Below are 20,875 nucleotides of genomic sequence, written 5' to 3' on the forward strand. Positions count from 1 at the left end.
CCTGAAACGACCTGCACCGTGCATTGTATAGTGTCTTCATTATATTTCCTAATTGGGCTGTAGGCCCGCTCTAACTCCATACAATCATTGAGAAATGACTCCCAAGTCCGGGAGCGATCATCATCCTCATGACCACATCCACTGAAAATCCCGTTTAGAATGACGTGCAACGGGCCGTGCATCAGGTACACTCAGTGGATTTTTACACCAAATGACTTTTTGGCGGCTTTTTGCCACCCCAATTGGTGCGGGCCGACGCGATTTAATACTTCCAAGATACCCAGGGTTTTCTTTCTCCTTGAGGAGTAACGGAGTACTTTTCTCCCCCATGCCAATGCCTTGAAAGGTGAAGCCTAACAGGAGCATTCTCATCCTTCTGTCCTTTTCTCTGCCTTGTATATTCCTTTAATGGGGGTTTAAGCTCCCATTGCCATGAAAATCGAAGCTATGATAATCTACTAGTATGTATCACTGTATTTTAAAAAACGGTTTCGTATTTGGCACGCGTCAAGTCGCGTGTGAAAACCTTGAGCCACGCGACGGAACGCGTCTATTCCGTACTAGTAGTAGCCAATCAGCGTTGATCAGACCCACGTTAATTGGCCAATTACAAAACAGTACCTGACGATCACTCTACTATGAGTCTTATGACCCCGAGTTCCTCTCATTTCGACGTAATTCTAAGTATAGATTCCAGAACGTCAAAGGAATGTTACAAGGGATAGAAATCGGGGAAAGGGCTTGAATTAAAATCTATTGAAGAAAAGAAAGAAAAAGGAAAAAAAAAGGAATTTCAATAGGACATAGCGTGAACCTTGATCTGTTCTACTCGGAGAGTACAAAGTCCAATCTATCAATAACTCTTCTAATAGCTCGAATTCTCTTTCAACTTTCAGTAGTTCATCTTAGTTTGACATAGAGTTGTATAAGCTATTCCAATTCCATATCAAAATCCGAACTAGTGCTTACTACTGCTTTCATGAACGGGGTCATGAAATTTGTTCAACTCCTGTAACTTGTTGAACAATACCCCGCAGTCATCCTTGCTTCCTGCATTCCTGCGGAATCGATTGGACCGACTAGATCTACGAAGTAGGTTGCAAGATTGAATTCAAGTTCGCATAATCTTGCAGAGCCGCCTGCAACGTTATTTTCAATCCATTTCCTCACTTACGGAGTGCAGATACAAGAACGTGCTGCATCTTCCACACTGCATCCATCTTATCTGACATTCAACATAATGTAGCTGCAGGCCATACCCTTGACCTACACCTATTAGTCGGTTATTCCTTCCCCTCTTCTTACCTGAACAAAACCCGCTCTGCGATTGATCAGGGATACTCCCTACACAGGGTATAGGGCTTAGCTCCCCTTCTCCCTTTCAGTTGCCTTAGACAAAGGGATCTATGCCCATTCCAAAGTGTGGCTGGCAGACAGAGGCTCTGTACTGGCCCGACACCCGACCCGCCCGTCAGCACAAGCACAAGCTCCTGCCACTCTGAAAGGAAAGTGGCTCAACTCCCATGCAAGGGGGTCAATGCGACTACCCTTCCAACTCATGATCCTTATAGGCCCAACAGCGATTCAAAGTTAACCTCAAGCCTCGGGCCCTGGGGGACACATACTAGTCTAGTTTCTACAGTACAATCTTGTTTACCATCAACAAAACATGTTATCATGTCCTATACGCAGCCAGAACATATCAACCTTCCCGAAAAGTATTAAAGACGGTCCGTTATTTACCCCTGCACGACCTATGCAAGACATTCTGCCCACAACGGGCGCTAAGCGGCGATCATCTCCACAGACTTCGTGCACCGCAGTGGCTGGCTTACTCCTGTTGCCCCTCCAACCAGGCCCGCTAGGGCTACGCACTCCTTCGTCAAAATCCGTCCTCTGTATTCATCAGGTTTCACAAATCCACCTTCTTGGATGGCCTTCTATGTCTTGGCGGCGGGTCTTCAGGTCTTTTTGTCTTATCCTCGTGGGCCCGATTGAGGGAATGTGACATTTTCCGCTGTGGCTGCAGGCGATCGTTGATTTCTATTGATCGATCGGTGAACCCATGCCTGAATCATTGTGTTAGGTGCGTGGAAAGCTAGGCTAATGATTGGATGCTGTTACTACTTGGTGGCCCACTTGAGCAGCAGCGCTGAATCCCGATGCTGCTACTAGTCACTGAGAAATGATTTCTCATACTGATCTATATAGAGATCCCACTTGATATCTGGGCTCAAGGCACTTGGATTTTCAGCCCCCAGTCATAACTTCACAGCATGCGAATATAGCGTATGGATATGGATTTCAGATTCAGCGACACGCTTATCGGGTGGTATCTCCTGCCAGGTGTGGCGGCCTCTGTGACAGACTTGCTCCTTTGTTGGCACAAAGCTCAAAAGACCCATCTGATTCAGATTGAACCACAACTTTCGAGCTTACTTCTTCTAGGTTAGCCTTTCCCTCTCCCCTTTGACGGGGCCTACTGGCCTAGTGTTAGTATAATCATGTTCAAAACCCGACCCTTGTTCGCACGACCCGTCCACTCTACTTCCTTTCTCCCTTTCCAAGGTTCCCGGTGGCCAAGGTGTCCTTGTCTTCAAATTGAGGAAGCCCCAAGTACTAGCTTGAAGGACCGAGGGAACTTAATCTACACCCTTCTCTATTACAACCAATTGGTTGGCCGTGATGATCCTTCTCCTACTCCTTATGGATATCACACCAAGGGGCTCTTTTCTTTCTTTCGTTACCCCCACTAATGGATCTTGCCATTGTGGGTGATACCTTGTTAGGCTACTGATTCTATAGCTATATGGGCAGTTCCTGCCTGGACTGTATGGCTTGACTGTATTTAGACCTTGTGGGGACCTCTAGGGAAGGAGATATCCAGATTTCTTACCTCTTAGTTTTTCAGTCTATCTCATTTAGTATTTATATGATTGATAGTATGCATGCATGCATATGTTTGATGATGATTGAACTCTACTTCATATAGCTAGTGACTCCAGCGAATTGGCGTGAATGGAGTCATGGGTGATTCAAAATCATCACGTCAATCGTTGTTGAGTTTGAACAATCAAATATGAAGTGTTTGCTCCGTCAACTCGTCACGTCGCAGGTCAAACGAATACATCACGCAGGCGGTTCAAAGGTAAAGCGGTGCAGATAAAGCGGTGCAGACAAAGGTAATGCGGTAAAAGCTAGAAAAAAAGCGCGCGTATCCCCTACAGGCTATCCTACATACTAATAAAGCCAGCCTATAATAGGCGTCAGCCCCGGGGGACACGTCTAACCACCCAATCGTCCAGCGATAAGTGCTTGTGGGAACATTTCCTACCATAACCATGATGGACACGTTGTCGTTTCACTACCTGTATCCAAGTAAGCGGGTATGGAGGTGATTGTTGTGTAATATGTTCTCTTTTTTGGGAGATTATTCTTGGCTGAGTTATGAAGCATGCAAAAGCATTACAAATGCGGATTGAGAATGCATGGAATGCATTAGGAGTATAGAATGAATGTACAAAACACCCCCCGACGCCAGACACCTAGCCTGATGGTCATAGACAACTGTAACAACAGACCGTACGAAGCACATGCTCGCTTCATCCAATTTCAAAGCAGTTTAGAATCTAAAAAGTCAAGGTTAGCATCGTGGAAAGACAAATAGTAGTAAAAGACAGTAAGCATACCGGATTTCATAGCTGCCAGCGCGGGTCATGTAGCGCACCCACTTGACAGAACTGTAATTGCCCTTCTCGAAGACCTTCAGATAGCGTACCAACAGACCGGATGAGGTAAACATAAGAAGACTGAAGTTAAGGCTAAGCGGCGGACGACTCCAGGCCTTCTGATGTGTCATGGAAGTAAGTGTAGCTTCCGCATTGAGGACAAACTCAGCTTGGCCAGAGAAACGCGGAATCTTCCAGACAATATTGTTGTGCTCGGGCTCATACTTTGCACGTCCCTGACTAGTACGCTCAGTAGTCGTGGCAGTGTTGAGCGGGCAGGGAATACGAATAACCACATTCGTCGCAAACAACTTCGCACTATAGTTCGCCTTGATAGCCACGCTATACTCGACCTTTGTCGTACCAATCTCCCGCACAATAGGATGAACCTTGAAGGGCAGGTTCACATTCTCCGTAGCACGATACCGCATCAACTCGAACTCGCCGTCCGGCGGCACAAACGAGATAATCCGGTCCGCGTCGAACCGGCCCAGCTTAACACACTGGTGGAATTGACAGTCCTCCAATGTGACCGAGCCCGCCGCAGCTCGGGTGGCCTTTCCAGCACCGGATGTCCCGCCACCACCGCGGCTCTTGGTCGCCCCGGAGGTGTCGGTCGTATCGAGGAGCAATCGGTCGTTGAGTCCGAACTTGCACTCCGGTGTTCCGGTGAGATATGCTCGCATGACGATCTGGCCGTTTACGTCGGCGCGCAGAACGGTGCCGGTCGCTGACATCAGGAGGTTGACGTCCTCGATCACGTCCACGAAGGCTTCGTTCTTGCGGTATTTGATGTCTGCGCGGCGCCATGACTGCGCACCCGTCGCTTGCATAGTAATCCGACTAGAGTCTGTAGGCGAGTTTGCGATGGCTGACTTGACACCTTCGGTGGTGATGTACATTTTCAACGTATCCGGGTCGGTATTTTGGGGGTATCCGAAGTCGAGGATTTCTAGCGAGACAGACGAAGCTTGGTTAGAGCTGTATCAACGGACGGTCGGAAGCAAGAGTTATACTCACCATCAAGCAATTCGTAGATCAACACAAAGTTGTTCTTGACGGCCTCCTCGTCCAGCTTACCAAAGTAGCTCTTGCCCAGCATGATAAGCCGGTAGAGGAACTCGAAGACAAGAGCAGCATTGGCGTTGCTCTTGGTCACAGCGACCAAGTAGATATTCTCGTGCTTGACATGGCTGAAGGTGGTCGAGCCTAATGTCAGGATCGGGGAGCGGACCTGCGGGTTGGAGATGACTTGGATGCGAAAAATATCAGCCAGGCGCGGGCGGCAGTCGCTGCGGAAAGCGCGGAAGATGAGGTTCTCGCCCTTCTGATTAAAGATCAGGATCCCCGAGAGCATCGTGAAAGTCCAGGGCTCATCCCGTTGAGGTTCGGAGTGAAGGAGAGCTTCACGGGGGGAAGATGTGGGGGGAGTCTGGATTAACGTTATCGACACCGCCTGAGCTTCAGGGTTCAACGAGCCACAATGGATGTAAGAGAACAGATTGACAATTAAGTGATTGGATGATTTTGGGATTGTGAGATATCATCAGAAGGATTATCAAACTTCTATCGGAGTCTTTTTTTTTTGTTTCGTGCGATACATGCCTACATACTAGTAGATACACGTAGCCGTCTTCAAATGTCACAAAAATGAATACCCCTGACTCCTCAGAAGCTCACTTTTGTATTCGTAGCTTGGTTATCTGCCACCTCTGTTTGATGAATCTAGATGTCAACTTAGGTAATCATAGGGTTGTAAATTTCTTACTTCCATTAGGAGAAAACGGAGAGTAATCTAGTAGTATGTGCTCAACGTAGACCACATGGCCTTGGTATTTGATTTGTAGGTTCTCGGGAGATTAACAAGTATGTAGAAACCGATATAAAAAGTATGAACAAATAGATGGCAAACAATGGAAGGTAATGAAAAGAACAACAAGTAGTCCCCGGCGACGTGATGAAGGATTGAAATGGAGCCTTTTTGGAGGAAAATTAGAAAATTAGGAGAAAGCGTAGGAGAGAATGAAGCAATCGCCGCCGGGGAGGGGATATCATGCAAAAGCCCGAACGATAACAAAGAATTACAAGGAAGTATACAACCAAAAGAGAGCCCATCAGATGCAATGTTCATCCATCAATTGGCGGGGCCAACTCCGGTACTCGGCCTGGTGTTTGGCAAAGAGGGTGCCTCGCTGGGGACGATGCCAACCTTGGGATCAGGGATCTGAATATCAAGGGACATGTATGCCGTGCGTCTTAGACTCCAGATGTGAACCCCATCTTTGGAACCAACTTCCCGGTTCCATTTATCGAGCCATGTCTCAACGTATTGCAATGAGTCTTTGACGCCAGGCCCGTTCAAGTCATCCCAGATCCAGCCAGTCAACAAGCCAAGCGCGCCATCTATCCAGTTCCGTAAGCTGAACGGATCAAAAGCTTTGATGACCCCAGTATTCACGGTGGCGATGACTTTGCGGAACTCCTGCTCCGACAGTAACGGATCCAGAATCTCAGGGTAAAGATTTGAAAATGTAGGTGCCAAATCCGCCTTGATCATCCAATCGCGTCGAACACGTATGACCCGCGTTGAGAGATATTCCGGCGAATTGATAGGGACATGAGGGTTGAGGTGAGGGTAACAGGGGTGCGCCGGGCCCCAAGCCAGCTCTTCAGCAACATCGGGGGCGGGGCCTGTGATCGAGGGAACGGAGGCGATTTGAGATTGAGATCGGAGAGAGGTTTGAGATTGTGCATGACGCGGTCGGCCGTCTTCTCGGGATCGAGTGCCATCTAGTGCGAAATGGACTTCTTCGGGTGGTCGCAGATTTTCGACATCCCGCGCCGCACTCCCAGCAAAAGCTGCCGCCATTTCAACTGTGGGGGAAAATTGACCGCTGCGCCGATGACCTGGAGGGAGAGCGATGCTTGTGCGCCCGCTTTCGGATTCCCCGTGGCTGTGCTCAACGATAAGACTAGTTGGGGAGGGGGTTAAGCGACTGCGACGGCGTTCGGGGACGCTAAGGAGGGGGTGTGCGTCGCGTTGATGACTGAGGGGGAGACTTTCGTCCGATCGAGTGGGTTGGAATGTGATAGGGGTTATGCGGGGGACGTGGTTGACGGGGTTCGCGAGTCGAACAGCCGCAGGACGGTGAATTGCAGGGAACGACGACGGGCCCGGGATGGGGACGCAATGTCGCCGCTGTGCTCGAGCGAATGACGGAGTCGGCTCCACGGGTGCTGTCCGAAAGCCAAAGGAATGTTGGCCACGCACGGGTAGATAACGAGAGGAATTCGATTCAACCTCCCTCGATTGAGGGGTAGCTGTGAGGGACGCCGTTTTGGAGAAAAGAGTATGTAAAAAGGGGAAAAAAAGAAAAGAAAGAGGGAAAGGTCAGTAAAAGCTTAAGATCGGCAGATTTTCATGGGTAGACCCATCAATGGAAGGAGAGATGAGAACATGGACGAAGTGCATAAGAAAATAAAAAGATAAAAAGATAAAAATAAAAATAAAACAATTAACAAATGAACGGTAAGTTTTAAGAGGTTTTCAAAGAGTTTAAAATGAAGCCAACATCAGAATCATAGATTCCATCTGGATCCTCAGGCTGAAAAATGAGGCAACGAATCCTGTGCCGCGTACTTAAGTAGATCGCGTTAGCCCACTTGTGGAGAAATTCGATCAATTGAGATTCGATCCAAGGAAATCAATTTCGATAGTCTTGATCAAGTCTCCCCGAGGGAATCTGCCCGTTATATACACAGCCAAGGAAACTCTCCTTCCCTTTATTGGAGTCGTTTGCTTGTGTTTCACCTCTATATTGATCAATGATTCCTCCCTTGTTTCATCCCGCAGATCTGATCCTGGATGCACACTCCACCTGAGTGGATACAAGAGCTAAAAGTCAAGAGTCAAGGGCTCAAGATGCATGTACATCGCATTTGAAAAACACTAAAATCCTACACAGACTGATCTTTTCTCTCGCTCGGCTCATTTCTATCTTCTCCATGAATGAACCGAAATCCTCCATACCCCACAAGGGTGAATGGTGCCCAGTAAAACGGACTGGACCAGTCCAGCTGGTTCAAGATCATTTTCAACGTGAGCAAAAGAAACTCAGCGTCGGGCACGAAATCTGCAGGTTGTCGCCCGTCGTCTGCACCGGGGGACGTCCAATTATCTAACATCTGATCAAGAAGGATCCCGGCCTTTTCCGTGTCCAGCTGCAATAGATCCAACTGTGCCGCTCTCATAGCTTGCGCCACAGCCCACTGCGGATTTTCCTTCAGGTGTCGATAGAAGAGCGTCATGACCAACATCGAGCCAAAATCGCTCACTTTCCACAGGGATCCGATATAGGCCTGGCATCCAGTACTGAGCACAACGTGAGAAAAGCCTAGAACTTCGCTACCGATGGTTGCCTTGCCCATACCACTCAGACAAGCAGCAAAGACCAGGAGATTCACGTTGCTTTGAATCGCTGACATGTCCACCACACGGAAATCCTGGCCTTGGCCAATCGAAATAGACGAAAGGAGGGGGTTGCGAGAGTTGATGTCACCGTGCGTCCCGATATGCATGATCAATGATCCCCCCTCGACATAATGCCGAAAGTCTTTCCGTGATAGTTGAGACGCCTCGATAGGCCATGTTGCGAACATGCGGGCAATGTTGACAGCTTCTATACCCGCCATGTGGAGATTGACTTCTTGGCCTCCCCGGGTGGTACTATATGGCTCTTCTGAAGGGGCTTTAGCCAAAACTGACACGGTCGGTGAGGCTGATGTCGACTTGCGTTGGGAAAGATAGTAGAGTACTGCCAAGCTCGGGACTTGAGAGACAACGGCTTGCATTACCAGAGGCTTGTCATCAAAGGGGAGGACTGAGAAAGGGAACGCAGTCAACGGATCGGACACGGAGAAGATGACATGCCCCTTGGCTCGGATTATCTCGGCAAAGGGCACCAGCAACGCTTTGGAGACCTCGTTGCAAAGTTCATTGAGCGTTTTCTTCTGAGCTTCCTCCTGTTCCCCAATATAGCCAGTCATCTCTCTCATGATCTGCATGGCTCTCATAACAGGTCTCCGGATATCGGGGTGGTTTGTCGATGACTGATATGTCTGCTGGATACCGTCACTGGTCACTGCAAACGCGATCAATCCTCGGGATCCAAATGTCGCCTCAATAACCACGGCATCGGGATCGATGCTTTGGTATAAATATTTCGGCTCAATGATGGTGTTCACCGTCTCGATAAAAGTAGTTGCAGAAGAGAGCGACCCATTTTCTTCCAAATCCTTGATCTCCTCTTGCAACTGTGCAACTTCTTTCTCTTGATCCGGGGACAACTTGCCCAGAGACATTAATGATCTCAAGAGACGGCGTTTCTGGACAGCCTCGGATAATTGCGCGGTTTTAGGGGCTCCAGGTAGCCCTGAAGGTTGGGTTGCTTGTTTCTGCAAAGAATCTAGCACAGCACGTGCTCTACTCATCTCAATGAAGAGCAATGCATGATCCTTCCACGATATCCCGTCAAAGTGGCCATGATCGTATCCTGATAAAACGCTCAAAGGGAGATGTCCACTTTCAGCGGTCAGGCATATACGTGCAAGGTCAAGATACATCTCGAAACTCCAAGCAGCAGCAGAGCCCGAGACGCGCGCATCCAAATCTGAGCTCTGCTTTCTCTTGGTTTCAATGATCTCTCGAGCACGGAGAAGCATTTCAAAAGATTTCTCAGGCTCTACATCCTTCATGAAGGCCGCGTATTGAGTAAGCCGCTGCGAATAATCGAGGGCATTGTCCAGCACCGAATTGAAAAACATTGGACTCATCTCGACGATCATTTTAATGAGTTTTCGGCCCCTCTCCATATCGCCACTCAACAAGGTAAAGGTCAAGGCATTCTGCGCCCGTAGCGGAAGAGCAGACCTGATAGCGATGCCTTGCTGAAAAGCTTCTAGGTGTCCCTCAAACAACACATCATCCGTCATAGAGTCTAGGACCTCCCGTGCTTGGACTTGATCTCCAATCCTATGACAAGCCAGGGCCCGGTAAAGATCTCTCATGTGGACTTTGTCTTGGTGCTTCGCTTCACTTAGGTATCGACGAAATAGCCCCTCTGCCCCTAAGACATCACCTTCGGCCAATAACCTGTTGAAACCGGTCTCTGCCGACTTGTACCTGATATGTGCTTCCTCATCAGACATTGATGTTTGCCAGAGATCCTTGAACATGTCTTTGCCAAATGTAATTTGAGGCTTAAATCCATTACCGATATCACCAGGGTTCTCTATTAGCTCCCTCCAGAATCGGAAATTGTCGTCAGTCTCAAGCCAACCTTTGTACCTTGTCCGCAAATCATATAAAGGCTGCATATCTTCGTTTGAGAAAAACACTCTGCTAGCGTATTGATTGAAAGTCCAGAAAAGAGTTCCCTGTTCTGTCCGCAGCATTGTCCGGTCCAGTTCATCTAGTGGGGTCTCTGGTACAGATGAGATCTTGGTTTGGAAATATTCTCGCACTCCATCAACCATGGTCAAAGCCTCCATGATGAGGATTCTTGCCGCACTCGAGTTGAACCACTCGTGCTGAATAGATGCGCGAGCTACCACGGACTGAAACAAGGGAACAAGGTCCCCAGTTGGCTTCAGGACCTCGAAGGCGCACTCCCAAGTCTGTATTGCTGTGTCCATGTTGGAATATTTGAACCATTCCTGATTACCGAATCGTAATAAGAACCGTCCAATGAAATGGGCGAGCATCTCATTCTTTGCGTCCGCGCACCACGTTCCAATCTCTCGCGCGGCCAGCTTCACGCGTTGAGCATTCCCTTTGGAAATACTAAGCAGTACTTGATGTGCTTTGACCAGTTGTTTACTGGCTCCATCTCTACCAAACATGTCTTGTGCCTCTTGCAGTTTGACCTCTGATTCTCCCAAAAGAGTGAGATATTCCCCATTCATGGATCGCTGCAAACGTGCTACATAATGCAGACAGCACCCTTGTCGAAGTAAGACAGCCGCCCGACCTCTCTTGCAGCTGCCTTTATCAAAAAGCTCAAGAGCAGATTCATAACACTGTTTGACTTCAGCAGAGTACTCAAATTCAAGATCAAGCTCAATGGGATCCCAAAGAGCATCGTCACCAATCGCAGCAGAGGCATTAACAACAATCAGGTTCATGGCAAGCGGGCTCGTAAACGGAGCACACAGAATACTATCCCCTTCAATCAACTTCGCATTTGCCATACCGGCATAATCATTCACCCTCTCACACCGCTGATACAAGTCGACCAGCATGATTCCCGTTTCGGGATTCTGACATGCAATATGCATTTCAACAACCAGCCTAGTCAAATAGGCCGCAAGACTAGCCGCGCCATTCGTATCTGCCGCCGCCCGGAATTTCAACAATCCATTTGCCCTCCCTGCGATATCAGGCGAAGTATTAGTCTCAGGCTTATACCCTGATCCACCAGGTGAGAGCGGATGATATCGAGACGTCAGGTCCCGAACATGCACACATATCCATTGCACCACATTCAAGACTTGCGCGAGGCCCTGATCTCGGGGTACTCCCTTGGGCATGTATTGGTGGATATTTTCCATGAATTTCACGGAAAACTCCTGTGGCCCGACGATATCGCCGACCATGACAACGTTAAGCGGGAACCCTCGCTCATGGTAGAAGCGGAGCGCCGGGCAGAAGCGGCGCGTGTAATCGGCGAGAACTTTATAATTCGTGTATCGCAAACCCCATTCTTGCGGTAGTTTGGGGAGTAGGTCGAAGAGGGAATTCAGGTGTTCGTATGCGTGGGCGAAATTGCCGATTAGAATTCCGTAAATAGACGAACAGCGCAGGTATTCTGCCTTGTTATTTAGATCGTCCGGTTCGTCGGTTTGCTGCACTGAGTGGAGCTCGAGGTAGTCCCAGGCTGCATCGAGATCTCCTTTGTATTCCTCCGCGAAGAGCGATCGGCCGCATAAATCGAGGAAATGCTCAAAGTCCATAATGTTTTTCTGTTTTTGCACATGAATTTCAAGGACTCATTTGCAGCTGTCAGCTTGGGCGGGTAGTGTAGGGCACAGCCCAGATAAATGGTCTCATCTTTCATCCTCGGGGGAACAGGGTCTAGTAACAGAGTCTAGTACATGGATATTAGTACCCCGCCCTATCTATTGGTTCCCCACTAGCACTCCAATCACTCTGAATGGGTCTCGCCAAAAGTTGCCGAATTAGCGTCCGAATAAGCCGTCACTGGTCAGCACGGACTGAAACCCCACGGAGGCACCGAGAAAGACAAGAGTAAATAGTGGCTGAAATGCCGCCCGACTCTTACTTTCTTCACGGACCCTTGGGCCTTGACACTGCATACTGAGAGTGAGCACTGAGACCTTGGCGATCCACTAAATCTGACAAGATCAACATTGAAAGTAAAAATAAAAGTGAATAACAGCTGGAGAACTGACATCATGGGAGACGAGTCGTTCTTTCTGTATGGAATGGGGGAACGGCCCGAGGCTCTAACCCTGGGTTCGTTGGTCTTGGAGAAGTACTGGCAGCCAATGATCGCTCGTCATTACACTCATGAGCTTTTAAGGTATTTGGATTTACATTTTCGTCCTATCGGAGCCGATCTAAATTTGGAGAACTTGGCTATCTGACGATCTGGCGATCTGACTCTTATAACCAGCGACGACGCCCTACGTGAGCATGCCTACACGACTAACGTCACCAACGCCGTCTTCCACGGAACTTCTCGGCTTAGTCCATCCATCGGACTTGAGGCCGGTGACATCGTGAACCTCCATCTCGCTTATAACAAGGATCTTGAACGAATCGTTACAGCTGAGAAGGGTACCCGAGTCCTACTCAAAGAGTACGGCCGCGTCCATTTCATTTCTTCCATTCTCTCCTCCTCAAGGTAGTATCTATAACTAACAACTCCCAGCCCAGAAACCTTCCTCACAAAAAATGTCCTGAGCAACGACGTAGCACAGCAAAAACTCAAACTGTGGCTGTCCGCCGCTTACAGCGACTTTGTCGTGCACTTCAAATTCGCCCGCAGACCCAAAGTATGGATGCTAACGGGACTGTATCTGCTCGAGGATACCCGCACAGTGGTCTCACGGGGCCAATCGTCGAAGGTATCTGCGGGCGTTTCCTCGTCCATTATCGGGGCCCTGTCTGGGGTTCCGGTCGGCGGGTCCGTGAGTCTGGGCGTTGGTTCGACATGGGAGATGGCGATGCAGGTTGCCGAGCCGCATGTGTGGGCTGCTCAGTTCCGTTTGCTGGATGCCAAGTTTATTAAGATGGGAAAGGGTGGGGCGGGGGATGTGAAGCTTCCTGCTTCGATGGGTCTTTATCGAGATATCATGTCGGTGAATACGGCAAGGGATGGAGCGAAGAGGGGGGTTGAGTTGGGGCTTGTGCGTGCAGATGAAGAGGAAGATGATGATGAGGAAGAGAACCAGGGTCAGAGTCTGCTTGAGGATGGTGTTGGGGAAGATGATCAGGAGAGTTTGGAGGTGGAGGAGTATGAGAAGCAGTTGGAGGCTGCGATTAAGCATTTTGAGAAGGCTCCGAAACACTTTTTGCAGTGAGTTAGCTCAAGTGCTGGGTTGTGTACTAGTAGATAACACTAGTAGGTATTTAGAACTCAAAGAAATTTCAAACCAAAAAAAAGGGCATGAGAACATTGGAACTAGAAAGAATTACCTGGGCAGTACTAGTACCTAGTACAGCAGTAGTATAGGGGGTTTTATGGTGTTGACCAGCGTTCGTGCCTTCTCAAATTGGTTTGGAAAGACATCTTCGCCGTCTTGTAAAGTCATATTAATTTTCATCTCAAGTAATCACACTAAACGACAATGTGATCAAGCGACCACATAATATGGGACAAATAACAATATATACATGTATCAGCTGATAACTCTTTCGGATGAGAGGCAACCATCAACTTTCAAAAGATCAACACAAGGTTGAACTTCACGGGAGAAGGAAAGTCAAGAGCGAAAGAGAGCGCGGAATTCCCTTGCCCCGCGGTTGTTGCAGGGACTGGGTGGTCGGAGGGACCCAAAAAGAATGAAAGACATCAGTTTCTGGCTGAATGAGTCCGAGGGGGAAAGGAATGCAGGCATTAGCCTAAATATTAGAATTAAAGGTCGCATTATGTACTAGTATAGCCCATTGAAGAATGCAGAATGGGCGAGTGAGGGGTCCTTCCTCATCATTTCATCTTCGTAGAAGCTTGCATTCGCCGCATAGCCTGGCGGTGGAGATCTGTCATGTTTCCTTTTTGCATCCCATCGGCAATGACGTTGCCAATATGGTTCGAAGAGGCGTCACGCATTTGCTGCACAGATCCCCATGTATTGCGAGAACGGTCGGGGCTAACGGGGCTTGTAGGCCCAGGGGTGGGTGATCTGATAGCCAGGGGATCACGTCGCTGTGAGAGGTCCTCCCGCACAGACTGTCGCCATGCAGACATGACAGCCTCAGATCTGGCTGGATCAGCAGAAGGTGAAGGGGAGATGGGGGACCGAATCTGTTCAAGACTTTGTGTGCTGTTTCCAGATGGCGATCGCATAGTTTGGCGCTGCAACAGGGCGCGTCGTTTAGAAAGGGGAATGTCATCCTCGTTGCGAGGTGCTGGCTCTTCGAAAACCTCGTCGGCTTCGGCAATCGGCAATGTCGGTGACATGACTCGGGTGGGCTCTCCCAGAGACTGGCGAGATTGGTTTCGGGGTCCCCATGGGTCATAACGGAGAGATGTTGAAGACATTCGATTTTGAATCATATTCTCCCGTACGGCCAGAAGGGGTGGAGGTCCGTTCCACTTGGGAGCATCTGCGGGTTCTTCGGGTGTATTTGTTGTGGTGATGGTCAAGAATGGAGTCGACACGCTGTTACGCACCACGTGTGTGTCATTGAATTCCCGTGGGCCTGAAGAGCCTGAAGATACGTTCCGGTAGACACCTGGGGAGTTGGGGCCTCCAGTATGTTGAATGCTCTGCCTGGCTTTGGGTTGGGACATATCGGGAGATACCAATGGCGTAGGAGATTGATAGTAAGTCTGATCTGGACTTGAAACTGCCCTTGCGACCGCTGGAGGAGGCATCGCAGTGTGAGGGGTTTGTAGCAGGCTGTGCATGTCGACTGGGGCTGCTGTTTCTTCGGACGCAGTAGGATCTTCTGGCTCGGTCTCAAATTGAATCGGCTCAAAATCTGGCTCATCTGCATTGGCAAGATGCTTTGCCCATTCCCTGGTACGGAATGAATTAACAACCCTCGAGGTTTGCTCCGGGATGTTCTGCACAGTTGAGGCATCTAACTTGGGCTTCTTGGCTGGTTTCTTGACTGGCTTTTTGGCTGCCTTCTTTTGTGAGACCAGCACTACTGGTGGAACCGGAGCAGTATCGTTGGGCGGATTGACGGTTTCTTGCTTCACCTTCTCTTCATGCTGAACTGGGGCATCCGGTTTGCATTCTGCAACAGCAGCTTCCTTGATTTCCTCAGCTTTCACTGCCGAGGTCTCCTGTTGGGGTTCAAGCTCTGCTGGCTCTGGTGCCTTCGGTTCCGCTGCCTTTGGTTCTGCTGTCTTTGGTTGGGCTGGCTCTGGAGCTGCAGGATTTGAAGTATTTGGAGAATTTGAGTGCTGAGTCACAACGGGGTCCGACTTGGCGGGTTCGGGCTCAGCTTGGCTCTTCAATTCAACGGGTGCTGCCTGCTCGCGCGTTGCAGATTCGGCATTCTCTTGAGGGGCGCCATTCTCCTGCACAGCCTTATGTTTTGTGGCAATATCCGGAGCGTTCTCTCCCTGAACAGCTGTTTCAACAATATCTGTGCTGGTATCCAGGATTTTGGTCTCATCAGAGTCAATCTTATCCTCAGAGACAATATTCTCACGCGAGAGTTCTTCGCCAGAAGGAACTTCAGGTTTCCTAACGGCCGTCACCTCGGTCTCTGCAAGGCTTGGTGCCTCAGATGTGATACTTTGGACGTCATCAATGATTCCAGCAACAGAAGATGATGCATCGGCTATCAAGCCCTCCTCGGATTCATTATGCGGGAGTTGCTTCATTGTATGTCCGCTGCGCCATGACATCCTGTTCATCAGGGATCTGCTAGAGAAGCGTTTGGATGAGCGTGGTGTGCCGAATTCTGATCCCAAAACCGCCCCATGCTCAGAGCTATTGTCGGGATGTATGTTGGTCTCAATGTGCAGGTTCTTCAAGACAGGAGTTGCCGGAGCTTCTTGGCCATCCTCTAGATTTTCTCCTTGGTCCTCGGGAAGCTCATGGCCCTCCTGACCGTCTTGTCCCTCGGCTAAAGTCTCTGGCTCACCCTCTTCGACCGCCTCGAGATGATTTCCGTTTTCAGATACTCGGCCAGATTGATCCGCACCAGTCATCTCTGTCATCTCAATTGAATTATCCTTTTCACGAACTGAAGACCCACACGCGTCTGAGCTGCGTCGCGAATCGTCGGCAACGGCTGTGTCAGACAGAGATGGTTCTTTTGTCTCGCTGCCATTGCCGTATAGTTTTTCCCACTCCGCTCGCTCTCTGAGATTCTTCTCTTCGACCTGGCGACCATTTTCGGCTTCAGCCTCTTCCTTTGCCCTGTCAGCTTCCTGGCGGGCTATCTCTTCTTTCGCGCGACGTTCCTGAATCACTTTCCACAATCTGAGCTGATAGACAACACCGAAAGCAGTGACAATAATTATGATCGCCAGCTCAACGCGGATGTTTCGTGTGATTGGGTAGGTGTTGGTGTCCAAGGGGAATATGTTGTCATTCAGCCCTAAATTGAACGTTAAACCTTGTTTTGCTTTTTTTAACTGCATGCATGTTGTGTGACTTACCCCAGATGTAAAGCCAGAACTCTTTCAATCCAGCTCTACTATAGCAGTCGATACCAATAACCAGTGTAGTCGCACCACCGAAGGCAGTGCACAGGATGGACCCATATGAGCGGGTATAGTGGCTGAACGAGAGACAATAGAAGCCTCCAGTAAAGGCCAGGATGAATCCTATTTTGGTTCCGTCGCCCGTGACCAGACCGCCAGCTTTGACCGTCAAGAACCACATGCCAATGCAGAATCCGCCTAGAAGACAACAGAGACCTTCGGTGATCTCTTTGAAAACGAGAGCTAGACCACCGAATATAGCACCTGTGAAGAATATAGCGACCAGGTATCCACCCTGAACTGCATCGCTCACCGGCGGGCTCATCACATATTCAATCAAGACCTGGTAGGAGAGAATGTTTAGGTAGGCTATGTACTTGTGTGGTACGGAAGTAACTTACTGTGACACCAAGCGCGGCTAATATCCCCGTAGATAAAAATATCGAGATTCTATACACCATTAGTATCAAGTTCATCAAGTTCATGAAGTGTATTATGCGGCAAATTAAATTACCTTGGCTTGCGGATTCCAACAAAGGCCAGGACCGCACCAGCTGCAAGAAGCAGAAATCCTCCAACACCCAACGCCGGTGTGATTCTCGGCTGAATCGGCAACCCACCGGTATAGGTCCCTTTCGTTGAGTTTGTGTTTGATCCGTCACCTGAACCTGAACCTGAAGATGTGCCCAGTGATGGAACAGATGTGGTCTGGCTCGATTGAGTTGATTGGGTAGCCTGGGTGGTTTGTGAAGTCGTGTGAGTTGTGGAAGTAGATGAGGTGGTTGTTGAGGCGGTATTAGTTGTGGTAGATGTTGCTGTTGCAGTCGTTTGACTAGACGTACTACTTTCGGACGCGGTTGTAGTGGTTTCTGTGTCATCTCTGGCATCTAGAAGTGCGACATTGTTGACATCACGGTAGCTATACTCCGCTGGGGCCGCGAATGTCTGGCTCCAGTGAAGACAGAGGAGCAATAACCCCAATAGACACCACCGCATATTTGCTGACTGGCTATATTAAGACAGCACAGATGCGATTGATGGCTGGAATCGACGCGATTAATACGGGGAAACGAGAGTTTCAATCCTGTTGTTCCTTTTTTTTCTCGGATTTCAACCTCGATCACTGGACCATGCACATGACTCGGGTATAATTATGTCAAAAGAAAACGGTATATGGAGATCGACGGGGAAGGTTGACGGGGGATTAAGAGACCACCAGGTGATTAGAAGGAATAGAAGGGCATTCCCAGGCCCTTCAATACTTGGACAAGAAAGATCACAAGGATGGCTCCAGCCCCAAACGGCCCCTACATATATGGAAAAGCAAAAAGTAGGGGAAGAAAATCGGAACAATAGAATCTAGAGCGCGGGGCTTGGAATTGTGAACGATTTGAGTTTTTTAGGGGGTTAGACGTGCCGACATGTATTGAACCACGCGAGTTGGATGGGTCAATCCTATAGCATCTCAGTGGTGCATTATCATGTATGACCCGCCGATCGAGGATGATCGAACAAGGCTAAGCATGGCTCAACTTCTTGACCGTGCATTTCAATGGCCAGAAATCCTGCTATGGCTTGCAACCTATAACTTGTCCGGTTAGCGTCGTTTGTGGAAATTGAAATTGAAATTGAATTGGCCCCCCTTTTACCTCTTCTTTGCCTATTCGCGCTCGCCTTGACAAGCCCTTTCCGTCTCGGATCTGGCGGCCGGTTACTGTTAAGATGAGCTAACCTCGAATGGCAAAAAAAAATCACTAATAAATAGATAAAAAAAAAAACAAGTACACAAACAAGAGAACAAGGGAAAAAAACAAGAAAACCCCCGTTGATCCCCAGCTCTAGCTTCAACGGAAATGCAGTCTTCCCCAATGTACCCTGACTGATCTGTCACATCGGCAATAAAGCCATTATGATACTTACCTCGTATGCGAGCCTCACCGTATCTGAACGCCTCCAATTGTTCTATTCAATTTTTCTTAATTTTTGAATTTTTTATTTAATTTTAGTTTTTTTTTTGGCTGCATCGAAAATTTAAAAACATTCAGCTCAAATCGTTCGATAGCTCATCAGAAGTTCGGAGGTATCAACGCCATTCCGCGAACTAGGGGTTGAGCTAAGTGGGGCTGGGGGAAGCCCGATTTGTTTAGTTATCGCCGCGCATTGGACAATTGGTTCGGTCCCTTGTTCTGGAGGTTATGCATGCACGTCGGTTGGCCTATCATACCGTTAGTCTGGCACTGGGAGCCACTTCTTTCCCACTTGTTTTCCACTTTTTTCCCGTTCGTGCATTGTTCCTGGCTGTGGTTGGGCAGAAAATTGACTGTCGGCGATAGGCAAGGAGGGAAACTCGGTAAGCATCTGAGACAATGCCGCTCTTCATTTCGCTTTTAGCACGCAACAATCCTGCATTGTGTCATTGGGCCTTTTCACCAGATGCATATTAGCTTGCCAACAGTCGCGTCGGGGCTTGGTGTGTTGCTCGTCAACTCAACAGCCCAGTACACGTGTCGGTTTGTTTTTCATTGTTTGGTGAGTCAAGTTTGTCTGTACAAAATGCGTTGGGGAGATAAGCAACGTTTGGCGTTTGGAGTTGAAGCTGAATCAATAATGTTACGGAATGAAATACCCAGTGTAGGTTCATTGGATCCCAATTTGGAATATAAAAAATAGACGAACCTTGGGTTGAGGAATAATAATTGTGCTGGTGGTGGGCCCGTTCCTATAGTCCCCCAAGAAAAATTGACTGGTTCAATCCATACAATCCGTTCCTGCAGCCCCGATCTTGGATTTCGGCAACGGAGTCGCGGTAATAATAAACTGGTCTAATGAACAACCTGAACCCATAATTCTGCACAGCCTTCCAAGCTCCGTTCATAAAACACCAGCTCTATGTTCAGGTCTGCCTTGGGTAATGAAATCATGGAAGGACCGAAAAATCATCCAGCTAAAACCTTGGAAGGACCCGTACCTACACAACCTGGGGGATGGGGTAGGGCGCCGACGATCATTTGACATCAGTGAGATCATTTTGCTTGCCAAAGACTCAATAGCACACTCTCACCAGGCGCCATTATCCAGATGTAGGGGCTCCGAAAAATGCAAACGCACATCCACTTGGACATGCATACATACTGATGTCCCTGTATGCCCAGCACTTGAGGTGTGGAACTCAATGTTGGTAGAACCCCCTGTCCCAGCCTTCCAAGGTTGTGAATTGGCTGGGGATTTAAACGCGTAGGTCGAAGCTCGCGGCCATGACCTCGCGAGTGATAGCCAGCGCCGCAGAAGAAACCGAGTCCAGCACGGTGCTCGGGCTGATTTGTAGCACTGCCTTTCTAAGATCCGGAGGCTCCATTCTGGAAATTACAGCCCATGCATATATAGTGGTACTTGTTCCCGATGGATGCTGTCAGGCTGGAACACCAATCATTGCATGTGAGCTTGGAAGTTGACCTCGCCTCAGATTGGGGATGTAGCACGGCCCCGGAGGAGAATTTGACATAGGCCTAGCCTAGAGGTAGGTACGCGTGCGAACCTCGAAAGACATCAGGACCCCAGGAGGCCCGTGAGACGTCAACCAAGGTGAGGATTTACAAACAGACTGGTGCTTTGAACCAGTTGAGCTTCCAAGGTTAGCCGCTCCCGACTTCATAACCTCAATTCTCCCTTTCTGTTGCAGCTGAGGAATTGCGCCGAAGAGTAACATTGAAGTGATTGTACACATGCAGCTCTGGACATCGAGTGACTTTAGGGATATATGTATAGTAGGTATAAATTATTTTCGAAAGTTGTATGCCAACATCCATGGATTAGAATACGTAGTGCAGTGTAAAATATGTACTGCCGTTGGTACTATGTAATTAATGATTATCCCAGAATGAGGAAGGATATAGTATATTAATTCGGAAGCTCATAGACGATAGGCCGGGGTGATCAGAGCTTTCCAAAAGAGGATAGATCCCATGCCGATCTCGGCAGGATCCAGTATGTAAAAAGCAAGAACCGTACGGAGTTTAAGGTCATCATGACAGCACCGCTCGAGTGGTAAGTAGTCATGGAGATTGAGAGTAAGGCAAACCGAATCAAACGTTCTCTTCACTTATAGTTTTAAAATTCCCAAGTACAGTCTACTAGTATACACGAGAAGATACTACGAAACATTGGAGGCATCAATGATGAAACGTCACGTGCCAATCCACCCCACATGTACAGGGGGCTGTGGTCGACGATTCAATG

At 48.7% G+C, this 20,875-nt stretch overlaps 4 protein-coding genes across 4 annotated transcripts; 1 reads left to right on the forward strand and 3 right to left on the reverse strand.

Annotated features, from left to right (window-relative positions):
- Nucleotides 1–3,622: 3,622 nt before the first annotated feature.
- N7466_000512 (AP-2 complex subunit mu) lies at nucleotides 3,623–5,085 on the reverse strand (the record flags this gene model as incomplete). Its single annotated transcript, XM_057159910.1, has 3 exons — nucleotides 3,623–3,629; nucleotides 3,690–4,680; nucleotides 4,749–5,085. The coding sequence occupies 3 exons, from the start codon at nucleotides 5,083–5,085 to the stop codon at nucleotides 3,623–3,625; spliced, it is 1,335 nt and encodes a 444-aa protein (XP_057026158.1).
- A 777-nt stretch (nucleotides 5,086–5,862) lies between these two features.
- Nucleotides 5,863–11,738, reverse strand: N7466_000513 (uncharacterized protein; the record flags this gene model as incomplete). The annotated part of the gene is made up of 2 exons (XM_057159911.1): nucleotides 5,863–7,033; nucleotides 7,759–11,738. The coding sequence occupies 2 exons, from the start codon at nucleotides 11,736–11,738 to the stop codon at nucleotides 5,863–5,865; spliced, it is 5,151 nt and encodes a 1,716-aa protein (XP_057026159.1).
- Nucleotides 11,739–12,200: 462 nt separating this feature from the next.
- N7466_000514 (uncharacterized protein) lies at nucleotides 12,201–13,331 on the forward strand (the record flags this gene model as incomplete). The annotated part of the gene is made up of 3 exons (XM_057159912.1): nucleotides 12,201–12,328; nucleotides 12,422–12,607; nucleotides 12,680–13,331. The coding sequence occupies 3 exons, from the start codon at nucleotides 12,201–12,203 to the stop codon at nucleotides 13,329–13,331; spliced, it is 966 nt and encodes a 321-aa protein (XP_057026160.1).
- A 626-nt stretch (nucleotides 13,332–13,957) lies between these two features.
- On the reverse strand, nucleotides 13,958–17,635 carry N7466_000515 (TMEM198/TM7SF3 family protein; the record flags this gene model as incomplete). The annotated part of the gene is made up of 4 exons (XM_057159913.1): nucleotides 13,958–16,533; nucleotides 16,595–16,982; nucleotides 17,041–17,089; nucleotides 17,154–17,635. The coding sequence occupies 4 exons, from the start codon at nucleotides 17,633–17,635 to the stop codon at nucleotides 13,958–13,960; spliced, it is 3,495 nt and encodes a 1,164-aa protein (XP_057026161.1).
- Between the last annotated feature and the right edge of the window lie 3,240 nt (nucleotides 17,636–20,875).

Source organism: Penicillium verhagenii (assembly GCF_028828195.1).
Source record: "Penicillium verhagenii strain IBT 33310 chromosome Unknown utg000002l_segment0_segment0, whole genome shotgun sequence".
Taxonomy (NCBI): domain Eukaryota; kingdom Fungi; phylum Ascomycota; class Eurotiomycetes; order Eurotiales; family Aspergillaceae; genus Penicillium; species Penicillium verhagenii.